Genomic DNA, 20042 nt, shown 5'->3' with positions numbered 1-20042 from the left:
TACTTTTTGTTCTCTTTTTGAAACCTTTTTTTTTGTGGCTTTTACTTCTTATTTCATGATGATGAAACAGAAGATGTTAAAATTAATTGATGTAATTGGTTTTACACTGCAACTGGAGACCAGTGGCTCGTCAGCCAGTAGATTCAACAAGTTATTTGTATTTTAATCATTTGAGGGTACCAATTACCCTAAACTTTTTAAGATAAATAATAAATACATTTTAAATGACTTAGGAAAGTGTTTTTGGTCGTGCAAAATGTGATCATTTGTTGAAAATTGGATTGATCTAGTTACTTGGGAATTAAAACATTTCAGTAATGTCAACAAAAACTGAATTCATAACCAACAATCAACTCAAAGCGGTTTTTACTTTTAAAGTTGAATAAACTTTATTTACTCCGGATACAGTTGTACATTCTGACAATAGACCAAGGCACTCACGTCATGTGAGGAAACCGATTGTCATTAAATTGATGCATATCCTCAAATATCTCAAACTAAACTAAATCACATCAACTGGCCTTGATCTCAGTTTCGATCCATTTAGCTGAACTAGCCGGCCTGGTCTAACGATGAGCGTAAACTGATGAAATCATAAGGCAGGGGTGTCAAACTCATTTTAGTTCAGGGGACACAAACAACCCATTCATTTCCGCAATGTTAAAATAGTGCCATAATAATCTGTCGTTTTAAAATCCTCCTCAAATCAAATAAGTAATCATCTAAAAGCATTTTAGTTGTGTCAATGTAAATAACCCCCAAAATATAACGTGTCCGTCTTCTATACTGTCATATCCAGTTCAGAGTGGCGCTGATCCCAGAGCTGGGAGTCGGGGTACACTCCAGACCAGTTTAACCAAAGGCAAGCAAACAGAGAGACGAGCACATTAATACTTATGGGCAATTTAGAGTCATCACTGAACCACACATGCATTCTTTTGGACTGTGGGAGGAAACCGGGGTAACATATCCCAAACCCATGACCTTCCTGTTATGGGGAGAGAGCACACCTAACACCATTTAGTGTGAGATTTCAGCGTATAAAAGAAATCAACAGGATTTGAATGTGATTTTCTAGTCAGAGTTGATGGTGAATGTAGAAACAATAATATCTCCAGTGCTTGTACACAAAGTAAAAACAAACGGTTTTGTGGCTCCCTTAGTTTCTGAGAAATCAAAATGTCTGGCTATAAAAGTATTTCTCTCTGAGGGTGATGGTTTTAAACGCGTAATAATGCTCCAAACTCAAATGTCTACATTTCAAAGAGAGAATCTGATTCCACATAGGTGAAAATATCTCCATACATATCATTTTCTTTTCTCTTATATTCTCTGTTGGATACTGCAGAGAGTCATATGATGTGCATTAGCCTGCTCACCTCAGTGTGGAGCTGGGACTGTCTGCCAGGGGAGCAGAGAGATTGAGATTGATATCAGAGAGTCGGGGCGGATTCCTCTGCGTTGGTTCCTGTGGTGATGGGGTGGCCGTGTGTCAAGGTCAATGTGAAAGGCCTCTTTGTTCCAGCGCAGCAGCGCCGTATGAGGGAGAGGGAGAACTGAAGACAGACCTGAATACAGGCCTGCACAGACCAGGCACGTAGCAAAAAGTAGCACTCACCCAGCCCAGGCACATTTCGATTGGCATGTACACCTCTGCTCAGACTCTCCCGTCTAAATGAAACCCTTTAATCATCGTCAACTCAAATACAACGAGAGGACTGGTTCAGGCTGTCGGAGCTGTCAGCTGTTATTCTCAACTTGATGTTGAAGTTTGTTTGTCCTGTTAAGATGACATCCAGTCCTTGGTAAGGCTTCTTTTTTTTTTTTGGTTTGTTTTTTGTCAGTCTTTTCTCTTAAACGGAAACGCACCTACAATGTCTTTCAGTGGGTTGCCCCACACAGACAATTGTCTCCTCAGACGGCACTGTGCATTGAATTGACTGTCTGAATTCCAGCTGAAAGCCAGAGGTCCTGGAATTGCTCACTGGGAAATCCAAACAGAGTTTCTATGGTAACGATGCCTAACTGTGAACCTTTTCGCTCTGGCTTTATAACCAGCAGCCTCCTCGGAGGTGGAGGCGTAGGAAGGAGAGGAGCGTCAATGGGCACTGCTTGGCTGCCGGCTCCTTCACCGGTCCAGCTGTCCTGCTTGTTGGAGCTTCCTTTGGACTTCTTCTATGCCCGTCATTTTGGTCTGTTTGCACGATGCACAATGACTTCACACATAATAATATCGTACGTCAGTGGCGTTCAAACTCAGTTTTAGTTTCTGAGGCCCACCCAGTCATGAAGTGGACTGTCCTGGTAAAATGATTGCTAAATAGCCTTTAAATAACAATATATGCATATGTTTCCCCTTTGTTGTAGGACCAAGAGGCACAGGAACAACTTGTTTAAATTAAATCAATGAATTTAAGTAAGGACAATTTCTGTTGTTTTTAACTATACCACAGAGTACAAAATACATTCAACTGTCTGAAAACAACAAACCTCATTTGTGGCTCATATTTTATCAAAAGTGCAAATTTTGTGCTGTATATAATGGAGAAGTCCATGGGTCCAATCTGGGCCCTTCTGTGTTCGACACAATGTTTTTGATAGAGCTGAAATCCTCTTTTGCCACCGTATTTCTCTTCAGATGAATGTTGTGAATTAAGCTTGTCACTTCTCAACTTTTAGAATGCATGTTTTCACAATTTCTCCCTCGCAGCATGGCTTTGAGGCTCAAGCAAGAAAAGTCACTCTGATGTCTCAGCTCGGGTCTCAGGATTGTGCTCTGTCTACCGCTAAAAGTGTAAAACGTATAATTTGCACAGTTTTATGAGTTCCTCTGTCACCCGCACCTTATTTCAAGATTTTCTGTAATCTGAACTCCATGAGAGCTTCCCATCTCATCTGTACACACGAGGATGCACTAAGCAACATATGAAGACTTCTGACTCTTTGAAGGACACATTTGTTCTGCTCATGTAACTATCACATGGATAACATTGATGAGTAACTATTTTATTGTTATATTTGTTCATATCTGTTGTTCCATTGTCACATTTTGTTCAAACATGCATTGTTAAGTTATATTACGGTTAAATACATAAAAAAAACATTATCAATTAATTTAATTAATTGCTCTCCAGAAGCCTGAACTCTAGACATCTAGAAGCATAACACTGCTTTATTAATGGAGACTTTGTAACAGTAAAGCATTCGTAAACAATCGCTACTTTTCAAATCAGAAATCTCATTCAAGCAAATCACAGTATGAACTTATTTCAGAGTAAAGTTATGCAGTAGAAAGTATTAAATCAAAGCACTTATTAATGCATGCGTGTGTTTCTTTGCATTTGCATTTCTAATAAATGACATAAAATAGGTATTATAAGTCCCTGAACAGGATCTGTGCATTTCAATGGTTTCTTACACTCAAGAGGTCAGTTAAAACTTAATGGTGAAGCTGATATATTATATTAACGGTTGAGAGGGATCAGTCGAAGTCAGACACAAATACATCAAGTCTTTGTTTTGTCTGTGATTCAGATGGTCAGATGGAAGTCACTGCATGGTCATCTTGTGGGTGGAATTAAGAACAAAAGTCAGAAAGGAAAAAAAAAAGAAGAAAACTTGTGTTGGAGACTTGAGCCGTGACAAAGTGTGAAGTCACTTGGCGGAATGAAGGGCAGTGGAGCTAAAGAGCAGCGGGACCCCAGCAGTGAGACGAGGCCTCCCAGCTCAATGTGGTGGCTAATATTTTATGGCTCTTTGGGAAGTGCAGGAATGTGGGGAATGTGTTGACTTCACACACATGCGCGTGCGGCTCCTCTCTGCACACACCGCCGCCTTGATTAGCCGGAATCAATAGAGTCTCTGTGGTTTCTCTTTCTCTCTGTGTATGTGTGTGTGTGTGTGTGTGTGTGTGTGTGTGTGTGTGTGTGTGTGTGTGTGTGTGTGTGTGTGTGTGTGTGTGTGTGTGTGTGTGTGTGTGTGTGTGTGTGTGTGTGTGTGTGTGTGTGTGCGCGCGTGGCCCTAACTCCAGCACACATAAACACACCGCCCCGGCAGCCAGATAGCCGCCACCCACGCTGAGACACAACTCAGTGTGCAGCTGCAGCACCAATGCCTCCATCTGACATAATGCTGCACAGATATTTCTGGGTTACACTCTTACGATACATTATAAGAACTTCCATTAAATATCCAACATTTTATACCCCCCATCAAGAGTCAAACAAACACTCTTATACATAATAAATCATATTGAGCAGAGTTCATATCTTCTGTAGTCCATGCCACTCAGTGCTGCTGGAGTCTGATATTATCTGCAACTATGCTCAATTTAGAATCAGCAGTTACTCATAGAGATATACTTTCGGATTGTTAGTACTCATCCAGAGAAAATGTACAAATACACAGCAAGAATGTGCAAACTCCCAACAATTAAAAAAAACCCAAGCCCAAACTGTCCTCTATAATAGGTACACGGTAGTCTAATGATGTCATTTTTCTTAATGAACTCTTTCAAAGTTTTATTCACTTCTCTGCATGGATGATGCTAACCTATCATAAAAAGATGGAAAGATGTTTTGTATCTTTTTCCATTAAGTGCCTTTTCTCAGCTGCTCTTTGCCCGAGTGGATTCCTTGCTCTAGTTCTTCAGTCTGGCCATGTTAAACATTTGTCTTTGCTCTTCTTCAAAAGGATGGTAAAACAGTCACTTTTTTGTCATGTCCTGTTCGAGCCTGCATCAAATCGGATTCACCTGAACAGTGAGTGAGCTGCCATGATTCATCAGTTTTTTCATTCCTTCTCTGCCAGGGTTTAATCGTTAAACTAAGTCTGTTGCACTGTGTGTTCATTCATTGATGCACCACTTTCCTCAGAAAACCTCAGTGCGAAATCAGAGGTACAAGAGAGGTCTTTCTTTGATCACCAGACTGAGCGAAAACGAATCGTTCATGGTGTTATTTTGTGAGCTGTACAAAAAGACTAGTGTTGCATAGAAAATCTGTGTTTTAAAAAGTTAGAAGATGGAAAAAAAACCTCTCCTTACAAGATTTCCCCATTGAACGTCACCACAGCAAATCATCTTCTTTCAATACACAATAGAAATCGATATGAATCCACTGAAAGCAGAAAATCCAATTAAAAAGCTGATTAAAGTGATATGAAAAAAGAGTTGAAACCTAACTATTTAATAAGCAGTAAATAAAAGGAAACATATAGTTCATCTTTGTCTTTCAGCTGCTTTTATTGCAGGGACACAACACCAGGTCATCATGTTAATGCTGAAGTTCTGGAAGTTTCTATGAGAAGAAGAGAACCATTAACTCTTTTGAACTGAGCCAAATATTATTTTACACTTCTACCTAAAATCAAATACCCCAAAATAAGGACAGTATAGCTTGGTTGTCAGTGTCGATGGGTTGAGGACATTATGCTACATGTACTTTAGTATTGTATTAAATTATTTGGTCGGAGTTGTGTTTGGAGCATGTACTATAAAAAAAAGCTTATATATTCGTTTTTGGACCTTCTTTTTCAAATGTCTAATAAAGGCAAGTCTGTGGAGTTCACAGTTTCTTCCACAACCTATTTATGATCAAAGAGTCTAATAGGATAAATTGACGTGAACAAATTACTCGTCTGAATGCTTCATGAGATTACAACTTGGACTGATATAAGTAGATTTATGTTGCTTTGAAGTTGTCAGATCTCTGCCATATTCAACTGGTGTAACATGGTCTTTTTTTGCAAATAACATTCAATATGTTGATTTTGTTGTAATGTTTTCAGCTGAGATTTTAGTCCCATTTCACTGCAGCCAGAGATGAACACGTCAGAAAGAAAGGGTCAACAAGCCTCTCGGGAGCCTCCCAGAATGCCCATTAATCCCCAGTGGGTCATGAGTTTCCCAGTCGTGAAATGCCTTGCAGCCTCCTGATTTGCCCCGCCTCTCCCAACAAAGCAGCCCGGCGGGATTATGGACGAGGGTGTTGGGTGTCTCCAGCAAAATGCGATTGCTGGGGTCACAGTATGGGCTCGCATGTCTTCATATTGGGTATCAAAGAAGATTGGGGAAACTGTTGGCCTGAAGTAAACCAGACGTTGCTCTCAGCAAATGGTTTTTAGAGGGCAGCTTTTCGAAAACTTGTCTCACTCTAACCTAAAGTTGGCCGAGACGTTTGGGATCATCCAGTCAAGAATATACAGTAGCAGTTGCCAAAGGCTGCCGATGAACATAGAGTCCATGCATGTGATCGAACACATCACACTGCACAGCTTTATCATGTAGATTCCTTTTCTCTTCGCTGATGTCTGTATTATGACTGAATTATTTCTGCTTGTGAATGGCGATCGGGCGCTGAAGTCTGCCCCGACAAGCCTGCCTCCCTCCGCCTTTTGTCTGGCGTCGTCCTTTTTCTCAATAAGTGAATGTGTGCGACCACTGTTGGCTCACATGGCTTCCACAGGCAGTGTCAGGGCGCTCTTCTCGCTCAGCAAACACACCAATGTCCTCCGGAGTGGGGGGTCCGCTGCAGTGAGCCGCCGGGTGCTCCCCGGTGCTCGGCGGCCCAATAACGGAGCAGAATTTGGCTCAGAGGACGTCAAGCAAACACGCAGCAAATGGCACTTTTATTTACTTGCCTTTACATCCCCTCCCCCAACAACCTTCATTTACTGGGAGCCACAGTGCCATTTCCATGGCCCCATGGCAACAGCAGGCCTTGTCAACCGGGGTACGACTTTCTCATGATGTCACCACGCCATGCTGATGGCGCTCTGGAAAAAGTTGATGAAGCTCTTTTTGAGTTTATCAGGGCATTTACTGTCTCCTTGGAAGCATCCAAAAGTGCACGCTGTCCCTCAATGTGGTGTACCTCCACCTTTAACCACATGAAACCATCAATGACACGCATGGATATGAAGCATAAGGAAAAGACCCAGTTCTAATACACTTGCCAGTTAAAGCTTAAGTCCAGAACGAGCAGATTGGTCAGTCAGAACCGAAGCAAAAGTCTCCAAAACTTCAAGCAAGCAACTATCAGTTGGCCTCATGATGACATTAGACATGTTTAATAGTACAATGGACGGCACTAGAAACATATTCCCGAATCTGAATAACAAAAGCTTCTCCTGTCACAACACCTATCTTGACTTAATCCTGCTGCTGAATGGCCGCGTTGTTATGTGCTCAATACAACCTGTCACTCATTGACACTTGCTCGTTGTCTGTTCGGAGACAATGCAATCTGCACTGGCTCCATTGCTCTCAGGCCTGTCAGAATCCCAGCCATAGGGGCAGATCTGCTGTTTGCACAGTCCAATGAGCACCAGTGGCTTTGGGTCGCCGGGTTGACTCCTCCCTGGCAACTAGTCCAGCCCCTCTTTGACCCCTGACCTGGGTTGCGGCCTTTCGGGTGAGAGGGAAAAAAAATGGTTCCTGTCTAAATTCAGCCATTAGAATCGAGAGTAGACGAGGCCTTAACCTCTGGCCTCCAAAGGAAACACGCATCTTCAGGGATTTGTGGTGCGACAAAGATCGTCAGCCAATGGCGGAGCGTGATATATTGTGTAATTGAACATATGACGTTTGATGGATGTCTAAATGAGGAGGATAATAGGTCGGGTGACGGATAGGTAGGAAGCGAACACTTAGATTTTCACACAGGAGCGGATGTGGGCTGTTTGCTTTGGAGACAGAGGATGATGGATCGATTCCTGAGGTGGGGGGGGAATAGATGCATCCTTCTGTTGCAAATGTTGCAGTTTTAATTTGTGGACTTGATTTGAACGTGAAAAGTTTAATATCACATGCCACCTTCAAAAAATACCGACAAACATATCACTTATTCTAGAGATTTGTAAGCCTGAACATTTAGAAATAGATTATTTGCTTCATAGATTGATAAAAGCTGTAAAATAACACAAAGCTTATTCGGCATTTGAGCATGTGAAGCCGGAGGAACAGAGTAAAGCTCAGTGTCAAACGGTGCCTGAGGAAAAGGTTAGCTCTGGCAAATTATTTGTAGGGGTAGGGGGAAAAAAAAGGACAAAGCTGCTAAGTGTGTTCAACGTTAATGTTAAACAGGGGCCGATGGACTTAACGAAAAATCATTATTGGCTGTTAAACAGTGTGCTGAGGTCTGGCAACAGTTATCAAGTGGACAAGTGTTGGCGACAGCTGAATGGTCAGCTGGGAGAAGAATGGCTGAGGCAAGGGAAAGCAGAGCTGCGGGAGGTCACGCACTCACATGTGCACAGGCACGGTCACATAGTGGCTCTGGACAGGTGACAGCCAGTGACCCTCAGTCAGAGGTGAGGAACCTGCTGTGTGGCGGGCGACCTGCTCGTGCAGGGCAACAAAAAAAAAAAAGTCTGCAAACATTCTGAAAAAAATTAACATGGCATGTTTGTTAAATATATCAAAATGCACGAGAAAAATCCTCAATATAAAGAATATTTACTTTCTCCTTGCTGCACTTCACTCTGTTTAAATCCTCTGCTGTTTTTTACTTGTTTTATTTTTCTTATTTGACTCTCTGGCAGGCGCAACAGAAGCCAATCGTGCAGCGAAGAGCTCATGTTGCATCACAGTCGCGTCGAGTTCACACAGTTGCACGCACAGTAAAGAGACAAGTGGTCATCGGTGTGACATAACGTGCAGAATCTGGGGGGATTATTGCAGCTCTGCCGTGGAATGCACAACATGTCAATGTGGGGAAAGCTCAGGGCGAGGGAGAGCTGCAGCGGGGGTGCAGGAGCCTCACAAGAGTGCTGACAGTGATATTTTCTCCCTGGTCTGCTGAAAGAAAAAATGAGAAGCTGGCTGTAAGACACATTTTTCCTATGTCTCCACACCTACTTCTGTTATTGCAGAAACACAGTGTTTTTCTTACTTGGATATTATACTGCGGAGTTATAGGACAAGGTTTATCGTGCTTTTTTGGCATTTGGAACTCGATATATTTGCCAATGCAGTTTTACATCAAAACCCCTCACATTTCAATTTAGGAGATTTGTAATGTACTTTGTTCTGTATTGACTACTCGATTACTGCAGGCTCGAGGGTAAAATACTTTTCAGATTAAAAATATGTCCTGGAAGATTACGTAAGACTGAACATTTTGCTCTCTTTCCCAACCATAATGTAATGTAATGAGCCTCCATATTTATTGTTACAGTCTGACCTTGTGTTGTTACTTCCAGCACACATTTTCCCACAAATAATACATGAAACCTTAATTTATTCCAATTTGTTCTCTAAAGTGGGCTCTAAAGCTGAGTAGTAAGACACTGACATGAGAGCAGGCACACTACTGGTGTGTGTGTGTGTGTGTGTGTGTGTGTGTGTGTGTGTGTGTGTGTGTGTGTGTGTGTGTGTGTGTGTGTGTGTGTGTGTGTGTGTGTGTGTGTGTGTGTGTGTGTGTGTGTGTGTGTGGGTGTGAACAAGTGAATATTGCTGTACATTGATAAAGAACGAGTTGGGATACTCAAGCCGTATAAAATAGGACTACCTGTAAAGTCCATTTTCCAACTGAATACTGGAGAATATCTTAGTCAGTGTTTCATAATTGTGTAATCATTGGTGATATACAAACCATTGTGCACAGTCATTTTACTTTTTGCAAGTTGAGGTTGTGGTTCATTGCCATGACTTTGTATTTTACTGCTAATGATCGGGTTTCAGTGGTGTTAAACACATTTTAGTTTAGAGGCCATACACAGCCTAATTTCGCCTTGAGTGAGCAGTAAAATATTAATCTTTAAACTTTAAAGTTAGAAAATGCCAACATTTTTGCAAATACTAAACGACTGCTACCAAAAATGACTACAATCTCAACAAAGAGCCACTTTTAATGAAACCTTCTGCTCCAAAATGCAGTGAAGTGTCCCAAAACAAACTTCTCCTATAGCTGTTGGATTATGCTTGCTTTTACAAGCTCACCCTGAGAGCAGGGCCTTGAGCCCTATGGCTAGTTTACATTTTTGCAATGAAGTAGCTATCTTTCAAGGCGGCATCACCAATACCTCAGCTCTCTGTTTTGTGTCCACTAAGACATTTTTTGGAATAAAAATCTGTGTTTTCTTTGAAATATTTTTTTTTTTTACAAATTGCTGGGTTTGGCTTCTTGGATTGGAACCTCTCGCGGGCCGGTTTTGGCCAACAGACCATATGTTTTAGATGCTTAAGAAATTGCAATAGTTAGATATTCCGCAGCTGTCGTGTAGCAGGGAACGTGCTCATCATGTCCTCATACTTGAACAATCAATTAAGTATTGATTGCACAGTTAATGGTAAGATAATGGTATTTTTGGGGGTATTTTTTGATAAGGCAAAAAATATTAAATGCATGCATTTTTAACAAAATTAGATATAAAATTGGACAAAAATGTCAGTAGTTGACTATAGATTGTTGTGGTAGATACCCGAGTTTGTATTTAGGTTTTTTTTCAGCATTTTTGCAGCAATTTACAACATCTTGAACCTAGTGGTCAGAGTACAACAAGTCAAAACTACTCAATAATGTGGCCTTGAAATTATATTTTCATAGTTTGGAAATCTTTGGTTAATTCACCTTGCTACTTTTTAATATAATAATGATGTGATTTCGATGATAATATGACCGTCCAGATGCACTTTGATAGACAAACTGGTTAGAAAAGGATTGAAAATAGTTGATATTTGTCGTAAAATAGGGTGGATACTGTCAAACCACTGTGTTTCAGATTCTTCACCTAATGACTCTGTGAGGAAGCTACTGAGCGACTCCATACTGCTGAAATGCTGCTCTCTACAGGACAAAAGTATATTACAGCAACAGTTTGTTGAATCTCTGGTAAATTCCTTTCGTATCATCATTTAGTCTGGACGAGGTTATATGCAGTATTAACCCACAAACCAAATCCATAATAATAGTGTGAGCGCAGAAAACGGGCTTCACATTTACAGTTTCTCTCTAATCGCAGAGAGACTGTTCATGTTTCCACCTGTGGTCACATGTAAATTTACGCTGTCGTCAAAACAGAAGCTGGACAAGACTGACGATACGTGGTCCACACATTGATTGATGATTTGAATTATGTCTCATGTGACTGTAGACGGCATGTTTTAATTCAAGTGTGTGTAGGCTTGTGTGACATAATGTTCAATGCAGAGAAGACGAGTCATTTAGGTTTCCCAAAGACAACACCGACCACGTGAAGGAAGGAAACCATACGCTGCTTTCTGCAGAGTGTGATCTGGCCCAGTGTGCGTTTAAAAGCTCATCAGTGTATACACAAGGGGCAGGATTTCAACTGACTGCTGGAGGTTGTTTCATACCAAATTTAGAAAGAAAACAATGTCCAAGAGATCAAATTCAGTTCAGACACTTGAGAAGAAATTTGGTAATAGAATAACAGTTATTTGCCTGCGAGGGATCTGGGGAGTTATTTGTAGAGGGATTATGAATACTGACGACCTTTGGCGTGTCTCATGGATCACCAGAAGCAAGGCAGCTGTGCCAAGTTTCCTGTATTTACTTTTTAACACATCAATTATTCATCATTAAAAAGTAAATAAACCGACCAGGTTTCATTTTGCTCCTTTTTAAGTGCATTCAGTTCTAAAGATGGAAACAATGCTTTCAACAATCTGGACCTGACGTGACAAAACATTTACAGACATTAACCTGTCCGAGTTTCTACAGGATCAGGAACCATCAGTCCAATAAACTCAGGAAACACAAAAGTTCAGTTCTTTGTTGGGCATTTTACGAAGTATTAGTGGGATCCTGCTGCCGCTATAGCTTTTACATTTCACATTAGGTCTATATTTACCTTCAAATCCATCCAGCATACCTGCTTGAGGCACAGCTGACCTGATAAAGCTCCAGTCAATGACATTTTTGCATGTGTGTTGAGTTCAATTCAATTCAACTTTATTTATATAGCACCAAATATAACACAGTCATTTCTAAGTGCTTTTAAAACAGCAAAACCCAACAAGTCCACATGAGCAAGCGGACTAATTTGCGACTGTGGAAAGAAGAAAACTCCTGTGTGAGAAGGGGTACTGTGTGAGGAGAAACTGGAACACCTGAGATCCAGACCAGCAGAGCAGTAAGATACAAAACCAGGACCTTCATATGCCCTCTCCTCTCTGGATATACAAGCATTGCATTGCTCAGCTGTAGAACTCCCCCACGTACAGTCACCCAAGCCTCCATTGCAGTTATGCCTCAGAAAGCAATCTCTGAACATTACGCCTCTCAACAGGCTGACCCAGTTATACAGGAATTGCCGAAGTTCTCGAGGAAGAAGCAACATCTCAGCTGGGAGATGCAGATCAGTGGGGTCTCGGCCTGCTGGGCCAGGGGGCTCTGCGCTCCACCTGGTCTGGGCTGGGTGGCTTGTGATGGGGCCCCGGGGGCCTGTGTCCCTTCTCCTCCTGGCTGCGGGTGGTCGTTCTCCCTCTGGGGCCTCCTGGGTTGGGGGTGGTTTTTGTGGTGAGAGTCAGTTATTTACTTTAGTTTTTGGTAATGGCGGTATACATCCTTTCATACATTCACTAATGTTTTGATCATTAACAGTTTCAAGTTACTGTTGTTCATTAACAATTCATGAAAGAGTGTAATTTGTTGTGCCAGAGAAACATTATTATAAGAGGTCCAAAACCATTATAATGTTAAAATTGAGTGCAACTACAGTGTCTGTGATACCCCAACAGGAGCAAATCACTCCATTTAAAAACACATGAGGATCAACAGTGAAACCTGCTGGTGGGAGTGTGTTTTACCTCATTACTTTTCCCTACACCCTCAATATCATGGAGCGACAATTGCAGGTACATAAGCACACACACTCTCGTCCACACAGCTTTTAGACTGAATGATTCATATAATTTGTTCTGGAATTCAGTCCAGTAATTTGATCTAAACTCATGTATCACAATAACAAACATGGTATCATCGAATTCTTTTTTTTTTTTGGGGGGGGGGGGGGGGTTAGTTGAACATTAACCCAGTCGCTTTCCAGGTATATAACACTCATTCTTCCTTATGCACCTCCTGCATTCAGATTGTGTAACAGTGTGGGACCAAATGTCGATGCTGATGTCTTCATCCGTCCTGAGGTCCTGTGGACACACACTCAAATTATTTAATGCGCTCCGACTCAGCAGGACGTGGAAGTTAGGCAATGCAATTTGGTTCCAGAGGTGCCGGTGAGTAACAATAAGCATACTACAAGGGAATGGTGATTTAGAGATTTAAACTTTCTACAAGAACATATTTGCTTTTGGGTCTCGTTGACTATATATGTGAAGAAAGTAAGCATCCAGTACTTCTTTTGCACAAAATGTTTACTTGTTTCATCATGACAGTGTTTTTTTCTTCTTCATTTGTTTTACTTGCTCCACTCTGCTTATGACTTTTCCACAATGTTCGGTCTGCAAATGATTATGGTTATTTATATCTGGTTATCACTCTCTTTCTTGAGAAAGTTAAAAAAGTTTCATGTTTTTCACTGTGAATTAAATCTTCTCCTGGAATCTGCAGTGGATGAATAACTCACGCTTGACCCTTGTATGTCCTTGCGAAACATGTCCTTCCATGCCAGGCCTCTTCATGTGGACAGTCCACCTCAACAACCCTCACTGACCACCAGTTATGTCCACGGGACCTCCTCCGTCCCCGTGCTGTCTCAGACTGTGGCCCAGTCTCTGGAGGCCACAGTCCAGCGCTGGCCCGACCGCGAAGCTGTCGTGTTCCAGCAGGAAGGCGTCCGGAAAACTTTTGCACAGTTTCAACAAGATGTGTGTCCAAGACTTCCCACCATCAGTCCTTCTCTTTATTACATTTCTTCAGTGATTACATTTGAGATTATTCTGTTTGACATGGAGAATTCCTGGCTGGTCTTACATGAAATATGAATATTCAGTTTAGCTATTCAGTGACTTGATTCAGTCATCATCTTAAATATGAAACAGCCTCAATGTTACTACAGAAATACAAGAAATTAATTCGAATGCAATTTTGAGTCAATTCATGATATTTTCCAAAGTATGTTGGACTGTGGTCTTTTTAAAGCAGTGCTTTATTTTTCTTTGTAGGTTGACCAGGTCGCTGCAGGTCTTCTGGCTCTGGGCCTGAAGCAAGGTGATCGACTGGGGGCTTGGGGACCAAATATTTATGAATGGATTCTCTTTCAGTTTGCAACGGCCAAAGCTGGAATTATAATGGTGAGAAGCAGCGAATATACTGTATCTAAAAGTGCTATGAAACCCACTGGTTTAGTGTTTGGGGCAGTGGTGGCCGAGAGGTGAGAGTGGTGGGCTTAGCTTCAGGAGCTTGCAGGTTCAATTCCCACAATCAACAGGCTGCAAACATAGGTCCTTGAGCACTGTTGACCCATAGTCACCCAGCTATGGGTCAATTTAGAACAAAAGTACTTCTCCAAGAGGATTAATAAATAACGGTTAGTTTGGAAAAGGAACACTGACCACTTTTGGCTTCTGGAAAAAAATAAATCAGGTTTAATGTTTTACAGGTAGACTGTCAATATCAAACAGAATTCAAGAATGTTCCAGACTGACACTTTCCTTCATATTAATGTCATCAAATGGTCAGTTTTATTAGTTTAATGATTACTTTAGCCTATTTACTAAAGAATCTCTAAAAATTTTTTCAAGCAAATGTATTTGACATGTAAAAAGCACCTCCAATGTGAATGTTGCCACATTTACATCAAGGAGACAGTAATCTCTAATAAACTCTTAATAGTAAAATGTCACAGAGTAGAAATTTGCAGGTTATAAAATGAAATATCAAATAAGTGAATACAGTAATGTTTCATCCACATAAATGTGTGTATGTGAAACAAATCCAGTGAAGAGCTGTAAAAATGATTTGTCTCTACACTTTGCAGGTGTCATTGAATCCAGCATATCAGGTGAACGAAGTGGAGTTCACCCTGCAGAAGGTAACGACATGTGTTGTGCAGACAGCCTTCATTTTGTTTTTGATCTTGAGATGCCGAATTTTTTGGTTTTTAAATTTCAGATTGTTTTCTCACAATATATTTGCCATGAATAGTTGTTATTACTTCATATGGATGACATTTCTCCAAAAATATATCAAAGCTATCAAACAATTTAATTGAATCTAACCATTTTATGCAATTCTATGAAAATAATAGGGTTTTTTTTTTACTACATGAAGCTTCCATGGGTTGGTCTAATACACAATTTTCTGTGTCTAGATCCAGTGTAAAGCAGTGCTGTGTCCCACAAACTTTAAAACCCAGAGGTTTTGTGAGATGCTGCGGGGAATCTGCCCAGAGATCAGCACGACACCGGGAGGCCTGATCCAAAGCTCCAGGTATGATTCAAAGATCTGAAATACATTCAGAATGCAGATCTGATGTAGTTCTGAATGTGGTACAAAGACAAGTATTTTGGCTCTCCAAGGTTACCAGACTTGCGAATGGTGATTGTGACTGATAGCCGACAGCCGGGGATGCTCCACACTGATGATGTGCTGCAAGCAGGCGAGAGTCGACACTACAAGGAGCTGCAGGACCTTCAGAGCAAGCTGACCTCAACTGACCCCATCAACATCCAGTTCACATCAGTAATCTTCAGTGTTACTTGTTTTGTAAACAGTGGAATACTGTGTTAACTGGCGAGAGATGGACAGGCGGATCGGTGCAGCGTCTGCAGTTATGCAGACTTTGTATCGGTCCGTCGTGGTGAAGAAAGTGCTGAGCCAAAAGACAAAGCTCACGATTTACTGGTCGATCTTTGTTCCCACCCTCACCTATGGTCATGAGCTATGGGTCAAGACCGAAAGAACGAGATCCCAGATACAAGCGGCTGAAATGAGTTTCCTCTGTAGGGTGGCTGGGCGCACCCTCAGAGATAGGGTGAGGAGCTCAGTCACCAGGGAGGAGCTCGGAGTAGGGTGGCTGCTCCTCCACATCCAGAGGAGCCGGGCATGTCCCTCCGGTAGGGGGCCTCGGGGCAGACTGAGGACATGCTGGAGGGACTATGTCTCTCAGCTGGCCTGGGAATGCCTTGGGGTACCACTGGAAGAGCTGTAGGAAGTGTCTGGGGCGAGGGAGGTCTGGGCATCCCTGCTTAGACTGCTGCCTCTACGACCCGGCACCGGATAAGCGGATGAGATGGATGGATGGATGGATGTGGATGGATGGATGGATGGTGTTAACTGGAATCTGCAGGATGATGTAACATGGATTTTTTTATATGAAGCTTGACGCATGTTTGTTTTTGTCAGGGTAGCACTGGGAAACCAAAGGGAGCCACACTTTCTCACCACAATATTGTAAATAATGCATATTTCCTGGGCCTTCGAATGGGTTACAGACAGAGGGTGAGTTCTTGTTTTCTCTTTTTTTTTTTGAAAAACAAAAACGTCAGTGAAATGGGAATAATTGTATTCTCTATATTCATCAGCCCAAGGTGCGAGTGTGTCTTCCTGTGCCCTTGTACCACTGCTTCGGCTCGGTGCTGGGAGGGATGTGTATGGCAGTGCACGGCATCACATTGGTGTTCCCTTCTTCAGCCTATGACAGCCGCTGCAATTTAAAGGCCATTCAGGATGAAAAGTATGGAGCTCTGCATCTTTTAAATGTTTCATCCTGTGCCATGCACTTGTTTCATCTCTTCTATTGTTTTACTTCAAGGTGCACTTTTGTCTATGGCACTCCCACCATGTTCACTGACATGCTGAGCCAACAAGAGGCACACAAGTATGATTTGTCGTCTCTCGAAGGTGGTAAGGGAACTGGAGACTAAAAGATAGCCGGTGTGTTGTATTTTGCAGTATATTCTGGCATTCTGAGAGACTTCCTGCTGTGTTTCAGGGATTATTGGAGGATCTCCATGTCCTCCAGCGATTATGAGAAAACTAGTAACAGACATGGGAATAAAAGAAATGACAGTGAGTTTCTGTTAATTTACAGAGAGCTCAACAGTAACATTTACACAAGAAGACTATTGTGAGTACAAATGCACTGTTTTCTGTTGACACAGATAGTTTATGGAACCACTGAAACTGGCCCTGTTGCATTCTTGGGATTTCCACAAGATAATGATGAACTGAAGATGAACACTGTGGGATGCGTCATGCCTAACACTGAGGTATGAATTTCTCTCCTTATACACCTTTAATAAAAAAAAGCAGCACTTTCTGTACTACTCCCCCTACTACTACTACCACTACCCCTACGACTACTACTACTACTAATCATAATAATACAAATAATAATACATTTTATATGTGACGCACCTTTAATTTTGTAATATCTCAATTTGCTACAAGCACACAGTAAAAAAGAAATGCCACAAACACTTTAAATCATAAATTGAAATAGAGTCGTTAAGTAAGTTAAAAGGCTCTTTTAAAAGGAAAGCCTTCAGGTAATTTTAAAAGCAGCGACTGTAGTGACTATGGACTATCATTCTGATTGTCTTCAAATGTTCACCTATGGACGGAGAGGCCAGAGGTTTTGAGTTCCTGCAGCTTGCAGGAGTATCCGGGTGCCGAGTGTGAAAATGACACAGTTCTGGTTTTAAGAGGGTCGTGGAAATCCAGAAGATTAATGAGAAAACTGTTGTAGTTGTGGTCCTCTGATTCATTTAATTGAAGAGAAGCTGGCAGACATCATCTGTCTGACTTCAGGCTAAAGTGGTGGACCCTGCCACTGATGAGACAGTCCCTCTGGGGGCTTCAGGTGAGCTGCTGATCAGGGGCCCCTGTGTGATGCTCGGATACTGGGATGACCCCGAGAAAAACAGTGAGGCAATCTCCCAAGACCTCTGGTACAGGACCGGGTAAGATTGATTTTGATTGTGACTCCTGAGACCTTTTTGGCTGATTGGATAAAGGAAACAGCAGAAACTGTTTGTGACTTCACAGCGACACTGCCAGCCTCAACAATCTGGGATACTGCTGCATTGAGGGGCGCATAAAAGACATGATCATCAGAGGAGGAGAGAACATCTACCCTGCGGAGATAGAGGAATTTCTCTATAAGCATCCCAAAGTGCAGGAGGTGCAGGTGAGATCTGAAAACAGAAGAAGAAGAGCAAGTGCTCTAATGCTTTTGTCCATAATATGAAGTGTGTGTGTGGTTACATTTGACATGAAAATGATTCGGCTGAGTTGTGCTCTCTCTGCTTCCAGGTGGTTGGAGTCAAAGATGAGAGGCTGGGTGAGCAGGTGTGTGCATGCATCAGGCTGAAAGACGGTCAAACCTCCAGCACTGAAGAGATAAGAGGATTCTGCAAAGGCCAGGTGAGACCAGCTAATTATCACATACAATCACCAAAAAGTTCAAAACTTAGTGAATCAGAGCTCTGCTGTACAGCTCCTGCACTGATTCTTTTTCCTTGTTTAGATTTCTCACTTTAAGATCCCACAGTATGTGATGTTTGTAGACAGCTACCCTCTGACTGCTTCTGGAAAGGTGGGCTTCATTCAAACCAGCATATTGTCAAAACATTTGGCTTATTTACTGACGTAAAACTGATGTTTGTTTGTTTGTTTTCTAGGTCAAGAAGAATGAATTGAAGGAGGCAATGGAGAAGAAATTAGGCCTTTAGATGTGTAGACTACACTGTATAAGATATATTTAATCTGTGACCCGATGAAATAGACAAAAAAGAATAGTGTTTCCATTTTACAGTTTCTGAAGATTGTAACAATAACGTCAACCTTCAACATGTAAAACCACTAATGGTAAACATAAACACCTTGGAGAAACCTCCTCTGCGGTCTGTGACGATGTCAGAAACTTTAAGTCATTCCCTTCACCAAGAAAAGTTGGGGCGAAGGTTATGTTTTTGTCCATGTGTATTCATTTCTTGGTTTGTATCTATATCACCAAGTTTTTGCAAAACTATTCACCCGAATTGCATGACATGTTTAAGGATGATTGGTCTTCATCTAGGGATAATTCCATTACATTTTGAAAGTGACTGAGTCAAAGGTCAGGGTCTAAGTCACAAAAAGGTAAAAAAAAAAAAAAAAAGTATTGTCATCATGAAATGGTGAGTTTTAATCCGATTGATGCCAAAATGTTTCGTTTTCAAATCCCTATCCTTTGATATATCACGTGATGCAGTGATGTCATTACACTGGATAGCAGTTGGGAGTCAAAGGCCATGGGGGTCACATAGAAAAGGTCAAATGTGTGTGTATCAGTGTCAAACACTAATAACATGACACAATTCAAACCACCATGACAAATGATGGTGGTGTGGTGGATCAAACAACCTTGTAATCAATTATTTTCCTTGGTTACAAATATGGCTTTGGCAAAGGTATGCACACAGTTTTCTATGTCTTATTCAGACTCAACAACATCAATACTGCAGTTTCTGCATGTAATGCCTTTACAGACTCAACAGGCAGATTTGCATGTGACCCCATTTTTCTTGCAGCTGCACCACCAGTTGCTACAATCTCCATGACAATTACAGCTCGTGAACTTCAGTAGCTCCTCAGGAGCCATGGGGTCTAATGTCGAAACTGGCACATATCCATGGACATCATACATCAATAGTCACTGGGGTTCAGAGATACATCGTAGAAGGATCCAGTCGTAGTTCTGCAGGCAAGCATGGAGAGAATGCTGTGCAGCTGCACCTTCATAATCTCTACTCAGTCCACCTCTTGACTTTGATGCCTTCCTTAATGTCTGCTCAATGCCGATGTCAGACCAAGTGCTGGACCATTCATGACTGGAGTAAAGGACAACGTGGTTCCCGTGGGCTGTGAAATGTCGCCATTGCCGTGTCTTTTGATTTTTTAGTTACTTGCAGAGTAATGCACGTCTTTGTATGTATGGATACACGTTCCTCAGGAACCCATGAAATCAGGTCTAGGGTTCCCCAAGGGTCAATTTTAGGCCCTTTCCTCACCTTAGTCCTCAGTGGCCTTCCATGTCTTAATATCACCAGGCATGTCTTCATTTTGGTGTGTGTGTGTATCTGTATGTGTGTTAATTTGCTTTTTAATGATTTATTTAACCTTTGCATTGTTTTA

The 20042-nt window shown here is 41.7% G+C and overlaps 1 protein-coding gene across 1 annotated transcript; it reads left to right on the top strand.

The window, feature by feature from the left end:
- Nucleotides 1–13576: 13576 nt before the first annotated feature.
- Nucleotides 13577–18598, top strand: LOC308141733 (medium-chain acyl-CoA ligase ACSF2, mitochondrial-like; the record flags this gene model as incomplete). The annotated part of the gene is made up of 15 exons (XM_080511946.1): nucleotides 13577–13789; nucleotides 14087–14215; nucleotides 14902–14955; nucleotides 15235–15353; nucleotides 15443–15605; nucleotides 16269–16364; nucleotides 16448–16599; nucleotides 16678–16769; nucleotides 16858–16934; nucleotides 17027–17134; nucleotides 17676–17827; nucleotides 17913–18054; nucleotides 18180–18290; nucleotides 18394–18462; nucleotides 18548–18598. The coding sequence occupies 15 exons, from the start codon at nucleotides 13577–13579 to the stop codon at nucleotides 18596–18598; spliced, it is 1728 nt and encodes a 575-aa protein (XP_080368072.1).
- Between the last annotated feature and the right edge of the window lie 1444 nt (nucleotides 18599–20042).

The sequence above is a fragment of the Blennius ocellaris genome, assembly GCF_963422515.1.
Source record: "Blennius ocellaris genome assembly, chromosome: 16".
Classification (NCBI taxonomy): domain Eukaryota; kingdom Metazoa; phylum Chordata; class Actinopteri; order Blenniiformes; family Blenniidae; genus Blennius; species Blennius ocellaris.
Note: the sequence above shows the minus strand (reverse complement) of the source record. Positions and strands in the feature narration are given on the sequence as shown.